General features: G+C 40.3%; 1 protein-coding gene across 1 annotated transcript in view; it reads right to left on the bottom strand.

The window, feature by feature from the left end:
• Positions 1–7,627: 7,627 nt before the first annotated feature.
• Positions 7,628–12,237, bottom strand: part of HMG20A (high mobility group 20A) — an 11,541-nt gene continuing 6,931 nt past the window's right edge. The window contains 3 exon segments of the mRNA XM_010014451.1: positions 7,628–7,773; positions 8,675–8,890; positions 9,737–9,812. Coding sequence (XP_010012753.1) covers positions 7,637–7,773; positions 8,675–8,890; positions 9,737–9,812 — 429 coding nt within the window. The 3' untranslated portion in view covers positions 7,628–7,636.

The raw sequence follows: 12,237 nt of genomic DNA, 5'->3' as shown, positions 1-12,237 counted from the left end.
TAGGGAAAAGTGAGATATGCCTTTCACTTTCCAAAGCATGAGTGAGAAAAGCTACAAACCTTTAAACAGTAGTTACCAACTTCAGGAGATGAACCATTTCATCAACAGTAAAATAGAAACCAGAGGATCTTAGAATCCTCCTCTTAGAATAACCTGATTCAGTTCAATAATATACACACTATTATGATTTAATCCAAATTTTCAACCACGCTGTACCAGCATAAGCACAGGGACAGCTCCAGGACCAGGGTGAATCAGCACCAGAGACCTGTTGCCGGGCTTGAGCAGATATGCACATAAGCAATGCATTCTAACACATTGCTTTAATATCGATGCTTATGATACTCAAATTAAACATATGCATGTTAGTACATCTGGAAGAGGATCCTGCTCACATTCTTCATAATTCAAATCAAAAATGCAAATAAAATCTGGATAGTTTAAAATAAACACTGATTTTCAAAGCTACAGAACTGTCTGAACACTGCGTCGTGGCTACAAATAGACACAAAACAATAAACTTGTGTTGCGTTTGTCCTCATACTGGGGCGAAATGTAAGTCAAAGATGGAAAATGACAGAAGAGTAGATCATTCACCCTATCTCCCACCCAACACAGCTGAAGTGGAGCTCACACAGGAACCACAGTTCAGTGATACCTGCTACCACCATCACACCTCTCTAAGGTGTTTCTCTAAGTTAGAGAACTTCAGAGTAGGACGCCCTATGTTTTCACGTCCTCCAAAACTGTGCTTAGAAATCTCCTACCTACATTTGTTTGTCACTATTTTGGTACAAACATTCAAAAGCTTGCATTGCACAGGCCTCCATTTGCCAGGAGTAATACAGACCTATGCTTCAGACCTTCACAAACTCCCATTTCTGTATCTTTAGATACACAAGCCATCACTGTGTACACATTAAATGATAAAAAACCAAAACCCCACAGCATAAGAATTACAGGTTTATTAATATAGCCCATAAATGAGTTTATATGTTATTCCTTGCATTATGTAATAGATGTGGATACTTTCCCACATACAAAAATGGTACTATACAGACAAAATCCAAAGATTTTGCAATTAAGATGGAAAATCATGACTATATTAATAAAAGAAAAAGTTTAAAAAGTAAAAAAAATACCCCTCAATACTATGGGGAAGAAAGCAGCAGCAAAACTGTTCATGGTTCACAAGCAAAAAGTTCTATTGTAGAAGCAGAGGATAGGCCTGAGTGTAGTCCTGACTCAAAGGATACAATGAACTGAAGCAAAAAGACAAAAAAAGACCTAATTTCAGATTCCAAATACATTATCAACAGGAACCTGCCTGAGGAAAGAGGAAGTGATCTCTTCCTCTTAAAAGAGCCCTCAAATCTCCCTAACTTCTCTTAAATGATGATTAATCATCAGTCCAATAGAGCAGCAGCAGAGTAAACAGGGGGGAACTAAAAGGAAAAAACAGCGGAAATATTACACTACACTGCCTTCAATTGAGCATGATGGATCACCATCTGCTCCTGCTGCCATGTGCAGCACCACAGCTTAGAAAGGAGCTAGAGCTCTGTCTTACAACGAACTTAACTGCTGCTTTGCTTTTACTTTTTCCTCCAGGTAAGCATCTGCTTTGCTATTGCCTTCTCCAACTCTGGACTAGCCAGTGGCACACGGCAGCTCTTCTCCTATAGGAGATTTCCCTAGCTTCCTTCTGGTTTTTATACCTTCATCATTTCATAATTGGAGTTTTATAAAATCTCCAAAGCAAATCCAGATGTGCAGTCTTAGAGAGCAGACAGTATCTGAACGAAGCCTGTAGCTTTACAGAAAGAGCAGGCATTAATTTGGCAATCAAAATAACAAGAAGGAACATAAAGTAACATAAAGACATGGTTGCTTACAGCAGTGTGACCTCAGAAAGAGCACCAGTGCAGGCAGAAGTCATCCACACTCCTCCCCAGAGGTTCTACAGCAAAGCACTAATTTCACGAGGCTACAGTTTGATTCTGTACTCAAGCAGAAGGGAAGATATGTGATAAAAATCCAGTAGGGAAAAGGAACCAAGTTGAGGGGAATCAGCATGATACATAAGGTTCTTACAGGAAGAGAAAATAAATATGGTGTGGGAAATTAGGGAGGACGAATGAAGGCAAAGATGTCAAAAGAGGGCTGAGGGAGGGAGAGTCACTCATGACAGTTTCAAAGTTACTCAAGCTGGGGAACGAAGCTGATGGGAAAGGCCTTAATAACAATTAGCTACAACCACTGATCTCTGACGTTTTCATCACTATAAATAATAACTACTTCCTTTCGCTTGCTCAGAGGGAGATGCACTTTGGATGGAGAGGGGGAAAGGGCACATTATTTCCTTTCAAAGATTAATATGGAGTTGCCAAAAATCTCTCGGACAAGAGAGCAACACTAGTAATAATTCTTTCATGAAAATGCAGTTAAAATTGATTCCATGTTGAACAATTTTAATGAAGCAAGTGTCAAACAAGCACATCAACTTCTTAAAAACAAAGGAACTCCAAAGTTTAATTACAAAAACATTGTACAGAAAACTTGGCATCTCAACAATTCCAAACACATTAGTCCAGCAAATGGATTCTGGTTTCACATATTCCTCTGACCATTTCTCTAAGTGACAAGAGCATTTTATCCCACTCTTGTCCTTGACACCCACTTCATATTTTACTTCTTTTTTTAATCAGCCAACACTGAAAAACGTAAACTGAAGTGACACTTAGAAAACACTGCAAAAGACAAAAATCCATTCTTATAGGGTTAATCTATGTAAATAAGAAGCTTCTTAACGAGACAAAACATCATCTGTCACATCACCAGTGAGCAAGAACTTAGTCTTCCCCCAGATGCTTTAAGACAGGTATACCACCTCCCCTCCTTCCTGGTGGGAAAAGGCAAGAGATTTGTCAGCTCCCAGCTAATACTATTGCCTTAAATTTCCTATCCCATAACACTTGCATGCTACTCAGCACAATGATCCATTAGCAGTATGCCACAAGCTGATAGCTGCATCGAATTTATGTAAGGAAGGGCAGCCTGCAGCCACCCGTATCTTATTTACAGTATGTGTATGTCACAGCCTGGAATTGCATCCTACTATCGTATTACATAGCTATTTCTGGAGTCTTTATGGCATACAACTCCAAGTATTAGGTAAGATGCCCCAAACTGAGCTTCAGAATTTTGTAAATCAACTTTTGGCTATGCAGTGCATTTTGGCTGCTTCAACAGAAGTCAAATATCACCAACTCTGGAACACAAGATACACACAGGAGATGAAGGTTGTCTGTGCTTCTTCTGGACACATTATTAGCCGGGAGGATTTTTTTCCCCACACAGTATTTGTTATAGAATCCACTAAAAACATTCATGCCAACATCGGCTGGTCTCATCCACGCTAAGGAAAGGGGAGGTCAATGCAGCAAACTGAGGTTCCTTTTGTGAAGTCTTGAAAATGAGACTGAAGACAGGAGAAAGGAGTTTCCTCCCTGAAGGAAGACTTGAATTTACATGGAAATCCTTGCTGCTTGGCTACAGCAATAAACCCATAAGTAAGCAGAGACCTGACATACAGGGCGTTGACCTGGAGATGGCTTCAGGCAAGCACGAAGTCCATGTGTACAGTGTGGGAAAAGAAGAAATTGCTTTTTAATTTTCAGATACTTGCGTTAAGGATACGTTAAACTAACGCTAACTGCAACACGCTCCAGTAATGAAAGCAACCTCCAATTCACAACAGGGGAGCTTAAAGATTCCTTGAGGAGGAGTAAGGAGATTGTCATGTGGAAGAAGGAGCATTTCAACCACTACCATAGAAGCCCAGGGACGTTCAACAAGTGCTCAGCCAAAGTCTGAATTAACAATCTGACAGGAACCAGAGGGCAGCAAATAATTTGCGTAAGTTAGAGCAGACAGTGGGTGCCTTCATCTTTGACAGGAGGTGCAGTGCAGCTCAGCAAGATTACAGACTGCAGCATGCAGAGTTCTACTTGATGTAAGTGAAAGGCCATTTAGGTCACACTGGAACATAATACACTGAATGCTATAGGCTCCACAGGCTCTACTTTAACTGCACAAAAGGTGAAAGCACTTACAGGCTGTAATGTAGAATTGTGAGGGCTGCTATATGGACCTAGGTGCTAATAACCTCCTCTGCTCTAATAATTCATGCAAAAATACATGTGCTGCTTCCAGCCATATCGTGTCCCAACACTGATTTTAGGAATAAAATAAAAAAAACCCAAACAAAAAGACAAAACCCCACCAGCAATCCCTCTGCCAATTTCTCTTTTTATAGAATACCACTCTCACCATGAGATCATTCTCTCAAAAACAAGGCAGTAACATTAGACTGAGCAACATATCCGAGCAAGGGCAAGCTCTGTGGTTTTAGTCTGAAATGGAGATCCTCATTTTCCCTGCTGAGAACTACTAACATTTCACTTGCTACCTTGATTACCACTGACCTTTGTGGTAGCAAAATGCTCCACCAAACATTTTGAAGAGATAACAGGAGACCTTCACAGAAGAGCAGGATGCTTATGTGCAAGAGAGGTGACTAAAGAGAGGGAAAAGAGAAGTCAATCTCACAGTAGAATCAAGTTGCAAAGCATCAACCACAGCTAGCAGGGAGCAGACTCACGTTGCATAAGTTGCAGGCTAACACACAAAAAAACAACACAGGATTCTGCTTAAGAAAAGCATATATAAACTTAACAGGCAGGGTAGGACATGACAGTGGGGCACCAAAGAAGACTGACTGTTCCAGCAGAGAACACAAGCGCTGCTGTCCAGTTCTGCAAGTATCAGGTAACAAGACCAAAAGAAGAAAAGTAAAGTGGAGGAAGGTAATCCCACAAGATAAACATGGAAAAAGAAAATACACCAGAAGACATTAGGCAATATAACACATCAACGTTATTACTACAACATACAGGCTGACTTCATTTCACCAACTGTGAGATTCCATCTCCGTAGCCAGCCAGTCCCACAAACGTATGCACCCTCACACCCAGCAAAAGGAGTAAGAAACTGAAGATTGCACAGAAGTTGCATGCCTTTAAATGCTTCCACAGAGGGCAATTCCAAATGTTTAGTGGGTGGTGTCCGTGGCTTCTTAAGACCTTTTAACGCACTGAGATCTGTGTCTCACTGACAAACCACAAAGGCAGGGACCAGGACAAACCTGCACTTCTGCCTCCCACCCCATGTCTTTCCCTCATGGCTTCTTATTCCACACTGGCCAAAAAAAATTGTAAAGCATCCCTGGGGCACAAAACCTGCAAAAGAAACAGAAAAATAAGTGTTAGAAGCCCACAATCTGCCAGGACTAAATAGGCATCATGACATTATGTTTTAGATGGTTTATCTGAAAACACAACATGAAGCAGCACAGCAAAGATAACTAGAGAGACAGAACTGTAACTGAACAGATTGCTAAACAAAAAACTTCCTCTTCTCCCCCATATACTGTTTGCACAAAGAAGTTCTCTTTACCATTCAGTACAGAAAGCCAAAACCATTCACTAGTATAGTCAAGTAGGGAAGAAATGTACTAAGTACATTAGGAAAATGTACTAAGCCACCAAATCCCAATCTCCAGTGGTTTTCAAGAGTATAAATACTTTCCTATGAAATTGATTTGTAAGTGTCTCAACCTCAAACAGACCATTTGGTTGGTAGAGATTCTATTTAGCTTCATTAGTATAATTCATGTTAATAAAGGAACAATGATAAAGACAGTTTACTGGTACAGTTTATTGGATGCTAACTGAGCCTTTCTAGCCAAAGCTTCCCTCTTTTCCAGAGGTATTCTACTTTTCTTTAGGTTTGCATCCACTAAAGCCCAAGCTTCTCCCTTCTAAGATGTTGTCACAAAATGTAATCACTGCCAAGTGATCATCCCTGTAATTAATAGCCCTATGAATTACTTAATAATTAGATCCAGTTACATGCATGTCTTTATATAATGAAACAAGGTGATTATTAATCACATTTTTAATTGCTTCATGCTGTTTTGCTGCTGGGAAGAGGGAAGGTACTGGTGGGAGGGGGAAGAAGGGAACAGAGTCCTAATTTTTCAACTATAAAGTGGAAGGAAGAATCCTAAAGCAAGAATTCTTTTTTCCAAACCAATCACAGCTGAATGCAGTTTATCCAAGAAAAAAATATTTACATTTTTAGGAACACAGACGTTGTCCATCATTTAGGAAATACGAATCTGCCTGCTATGGGAACCAAACTCTAGATTTTAGTAGCCTTGAGATATGATTTTTCTGGCAAGGTGCTTAAAGGACAAACATCTGCTTGAGGGCCTGGCAAACCCTTCTAATAACTGATTGATGAGAAACTGCTTTCCCTCTTGTATGTTCTGTAAAACCTTCCCATCCCCCAGTTCTCCTTCTGAGCTCAAGTGCTAATTGAAAACAGTATCCAAAAATGAGGAGGTTGATGAGCTACTGAAAAATCCCAGACCTGGATCGACAAGCTGTTCCCTTCATAAATAGCAGCAGTAAAGGCACTTCTTTATTCTGCTGGGAGCTCAGTCATCTCTTAGAACTATAGCCCGTTCCATCTGGCTACCCTCTGGAAGGACAATGATCTTGTAGCTTAAGCCACACTATAATGGGGAATGTGTAATTAACTGTTCTACAGAGTATCACAAAAGGTCAGAATCAGAAAGGATGAAAAGCCCTGTCTCCATATTTGCAGATGGCACAACACAGCTTTATTTGCATTTCTAAGCACTAGTCGAGACATGTACAGTAGGTCTCTACATAATAAATGCCTAAAGAACGCAGGTATGCACATAGTTAAAACAGAAGTAGGCAAACTCCTAATGGCTGTCTGGTGCTGTGCATCACAGGGAAAGTGAGGGAGTAAGTGATGTGGGAACTGCAAAGCAGCACAGTAATGCAGAAACACTGGTACTTCTTTGTTGATTTGTTTTTCTACTCAGTCCCCTATTAGTTTTCTAAGCTGCTAAACAGAAGCAAAAATACAGAATCATGAGCTCAGTAATAACCCATGCATAAGCCACACAATCATTAGTCTCAGCAAATGCTACAATATAGCCTGAGCCACACGTCAGTGCTTCCTTTACATGTAAACCTTCATAACCAGAAGAGCTTAACTACAGGTGCTCCAGAGGAGCTAGTTGTAGGGCATTTTCAGTTTACAACAGAGTTGAGTTCACCTGTAAGCTCTTGAGACAAATAAAATTGCTCTGTGACCATCAGATTCTACAATTAATGCTGAATTTTTCAGATTTACTTCACTCAAGAAAGGAACCTTCTTCTAAATTAGTCACCCTCTGTTTTTGTACACCCTTCTGCCAGTATTCTTATTCACCTTACACGAATACATGAGTATTAGGACAAATAGGTATTTATGTCTCTATACAGAAGATCTTGGAGCTAAGGGGAATTTCAGAACCCTTTCATGCTGCTGGGTATTTCCAACCTCATTTGACTTTCAGTAGGTCAACCTGCTGCTGGGGCTTTGTGGAAGCAACCGTTTTGATTGTACAATATGGTGACTGGCACGAGAACCAGCGTCAGAGGTACAGAGCAGATGCCAAACAAGAGCAGCCTAAGAGCAAACGCTTACCCAGTCACTAGCGTTCAAGTCTGTTCACCACATCCCGGACTGTGGCGATGAGGTTCTCATTCTCCTGCGGGTTAGCCAGAATAATACTGTGCAGCCTGTTCATGTAGGAATCAATAGTTTCCATCGTGGGTGTCTCCCCGCTACCTGTAGTTAACACAGTAACATGAGCCATGGAGTACTTGGATGACTGCAGCAATTCCATAAAGTTAAGACTATGCTAAGGGCAATTTGTGCCAACATGCAAACTGCCACAGGAGGTGGTTTTGCCATGCAGCACCTCTTATGACAGATTCTGTAAAGCTATGTTTTCCTAACTCCACAAAGTGAGTAGTTCCAAGGACATCAGGACTATTGAAGCATGGTTTTCTTTGATTTGGGCCTCATAGCTGATTTTAGCAAACTCTTTCAGATGGGCCTTCGTAGTATCTAAGTGGATTCTCTGGCATCTGACAATACAGATTAAGCCTTTTTTTTAGTCAAGGAACTTGCAGGTCCTGTGTTTTCTGCTTAGTAATATTTTCACAAAGCAAGTGAAGGACAGCAAGGACTGAATATATGTCTTGCTTTATTAGCAAGAGAAGTATGAAGAAAAAAAAAAGCCATGTTGAAATAAATTGGTGATGCTAAATGCTCCCCTGCATGAATTTTAAAGATTTCATTACCTAATAGGAATGTTCAGGGGAAATTCAGGTTAGATATAAGGAAGGAGTTATTTACTGTGAGGATGGTGAGGCACTGAAACAGGTTGCCCAAGGAAGTGATAAATGCTCCATCCCTGGCAGTGTTCAAGGCCAGGTTGGGCAGACTCTTGGGTGACAGAGTCTAGGGTGAAGCATCCGTGCACACAGCAGGGGGTTGGAACTAGATGATCTTAAGGTCCTTTCCAACCCAAACCATTCTATGACTCTAATACAACAAAGGTTCAGAAACAGCCAGGACCATAGAACTACACCAGCAAGCCACACGTTGTAAATTCACAACGCTATAAACATTACACATTAAATTCAGCCTGTCAGCCAGTCCTAAGGGAAAAAGAAAGTCTCACCTGGTAGTGGGACTCCAGCAAAGCTGGTTGTGAGTGCTTGGCGTAAGGTCTCCAGATGCTGCTGCAGCACCGTGTTGCGGCTCCGCTCCTGTATCACATCCACCTCCAGTTTCTCCACAGCAGTACGCATGCTCTCCACATGCTTCTGCAGAGCAGCATTCCTCTCCTCAAACTCCATGTTGGACTTACGCAGCTGCCGCAGCTCAGCTTCTCGTGCTGTGAATATCAACCCATTCCCATGTGGTCAAAAAACTAGAGACCAACATACCCGTGATTGTTAGGCAATGAAGCTGAGTATTCTGGAGTGCTCAACTGACTACTACCAATGGCGCCGTTTTAGTTTATAGGTGAAAAAGCATTGTATCACGGAGTGCTGATAGTGCTATAATACTACTGTTTCATTTCTAGAGGTAGACATATTAGAAGACATTCAAAGCACCAGAGTGGAAGTGAATAGGGCAATTAATTAGGCAGGAAGACTGCAAGATTTATTTCACATGCATTCAGTATGACATAGCTCAGCAGCAGTGGTACGAGGCCTACAAACAGGATATTAGTTATAAAACAAAACCCCAAGATTTCTACTGATCTTCAGGAAAAGTATCTGAATCTGAAGTCTCCAGAAAATCTGGCAAAAAAAACTGAACTCTTGGGACATGCAGCTACAAAACCCAGAGTAACAGAAAATGTATCAGTGGAATCTTCCACATATTGAGGGGGAAAAAAATAAAATAAAACCTGCTAACTAGCCTGAAGAATCACCATGCTACATCTTAAGTATTTCTTAATCCTATAGAACAGCAGATCCAGCTCAGACTGGCTGGAATAAGAGCAAGTGGAGCTTAAACAGCAGAAACATTCTCCAAGAAGAATAGCTTTGGAAGACAAAGCCAGGAAAACTGCTATTGCAGCCATTATGTTTGTACAGAGGTAAGGTAGTATCAGGAACGCTGACCAACTATACTTGAGCTGAGACTGGAGAGTGCAAGGACTCCTGAGCTGGACAGGACCTGCGAAAAACCTTGGAAAAGCAAAGAGGGCCCCTACAAAAGTTTAACTTACCTTTACTATGATTCAAGAACTCTTCTGTAAATATTGGAATATCAAAAACAGATCTTTCCTTTGTGTCTGCTTCTTTCTACAAAAGAAGGAGTAATATACAGCTAAATAGTGTTAGTTTTCAGGAATGCATGAAATTGTTTTGATCAAGAAAATAGAAAGAGAAGGGAGACCAAAAACTGAGGCAGATAAAGAGCTGGCTGGCTGGAAGACAATTCCAGCTCCTAGCAAGGAAGGCCAAAGGACAGGTCTCAGGTTTTTAAGATACAACTTTGGCCTTTAAGATATAACCAAATAACATTACCAAGAAATAGAACATATTAAATATACCCTTTCACCCTAATGACATTACATATCCGAATCATTCAGTTTTACAACTATCTGAACTCATTTCTATTTTCCACTGGAAAACATTCCATCATCAACCAACTCACACATGCTGAAAAAGTCTATACAGGAATATCAACAATCAGGAGATAAAGCGAGATAAAACTCTTTGAATAGGAGGTAATCAAACCACTCAATCCTAAAGTTTTGATTGCCTCCTACTGAAAAGGCCCAGGGTGTTCAGGTTGCGTATCATTTTGTCATCCCCCAAATCAAAAGAGAACCAAAATTACTGTTTCTATTATTTGCTTGAAGTAAGATTGAGAGGCCTCCAGAGTGTCAGTAATAACATTCTCATGAGGTTATTAAAACTGAGGTTGATCTTTGGAGGTTCCAGAACAAATCAGACTTGAAATTCTTAGAGCCATGGTGAAGTATGGTAGAGAAAGCTGAGATTTTGATGGAGTTTACCCTCATCCTTCCTTGCATGGTTACATGCAGACAACATAAGGAACAGATATACAAAATATACTACTTCAGTTTTAAAAACAATATTCTGAGAGTAGATGGTTTTCTTCTTGTGTGCTCACACTACAGCAGCCACTTCCCTATCTTCACAGGTTCTAGACACTACGAGGCAATGCCTAGTCTCCCTCACGTGTGAGTGTGTATACCTTAAAATCTTGCCAGTGAGATGTTGTGTAACTGACTACGTAACACTAGACCTAATCTGAATCAGGTTGAGGAAAGAAGCAATAACAGAACAATGGAGAACAATAATGGCTTGGGCACTGCTGATGACAATAGTTCTAAGTGCACATCGCTATGTGTCATAGTTATGAAATCAGGATTTCATGCCCAGAGATGAGCTCTTTGAGACAGTGTCTCCATGTTTTTATTAGCTATATTTGCCTATTAAAAGTTTCCTCTCACCTTTCCAAGCCTCATCCTTTTGTTATTTTTCATTACGAACAGTATTTGAATTATTCATTGCAATACTTTTTGGAGGTCATCTCTATATACAGTATTTAAAATTAGTTCAACAGTGAATGAATTTTCAACTAAGTTCAACACATACAAACTAATCATGAACACCTAAATGGAGCGAGGGGAGAAGGGAAGGTTTCCTTGACCTTATTTTCTTACATTCTCTCAAGAAATAATTTAATCAGATTGCACCTAATCACAAACACAATAACAGTCAATGTGGATAAGAGAAACCAGCAAGACAAAAGGCTTTAGTCTTGCTTCCAATAATAACTTGAGTGTATACTTCTAAAGGGAATCTAAATCTTTTCTGCTCGTTCCTTGCCTGTGCAGGATTATAACACTTGAATCCCTTGCAGAGAAGATGTGAAAGCTTATCAGGTGATAAGCATGTAGAATTTTATAATATAAAGGTGAACAGTGCTAAGCAAAGACTCAGGCTTTCAGAAGAGGATGCCAGCCTAACATGTTGCTAGCTCAACTGTGTAATAACAATCCGATGAAGCTTATAAGCCCCACAGAGTACGAGGGATGCCTTTTAAACTGGATTTATGATGCGAGATTTCAGCAATGACAGCTTGAGTTAGCAGGATGAGAGCTAAAACTCTGAATCTGTAGTTTGCCATCTGTATCATTTAAAGGTTATGTAAACACCACAGTCAACCTAGAACTTCAGTGACTTGGTTTTGTACAATTAAACACAAACTTTGATTCAGTGACTATACAATTAGAAATCTGGGGGACCACGTAGTTCTAAAGATTAATCTTACTGCAAGTACTTCCTTTAAGAGTCAATAAAAGCTTATAAAAAACATGCTACCGAAGCATTTTCCTGGAAGTGCAACTCACTTTCCTTGAAGTAGACAAGACCAGAAGTTGCCTCTCAGCAGCAGCCAGCCTTGTCATATTGTAACGAACACATTAAAAAGCAACTTGATTGCTTTCCCGAGGCAAAACATCTCACAAAGAGAAACAGAGCTTTCAGAAAGGCCTATTGCTTTCAAGCGAAGAGACTGCGTATAAAAAAGATTCTTCTTTGCTTTTTCTTTGCAATTTATTGGTAACCGTGAAAGCAGCTCTATGGCCCTAGGTAATACAACTGGAGAAAACTTGAGCGCTTCAAGAGGAGGGATACCATAGTCAGCCAGGATGCACTGTGATACATCTCATCAACTAAAGCATAAGCATCT

The sequence above is a fragment of the Nestor notabilis genome, unplaced genomic scaffold, assembly GCF_000696875.1.
Source record: "Nestor notabilis isolate BGI_N333 unplaced genomic scaffold, ASM69687v1 scaffold3090, whole genome shotgun sequence".
Taxonomy (NCBI): Eukaryota; Metazoa; Chordata; class Aves; order Psittaciformes; family Psittacidae; genus Nestor; species Nestor notabilis.
Note: the sequence above shows the minus strand (reverse complement) of the source record. Positions and strands in the feature narration are given on the sequence as shown.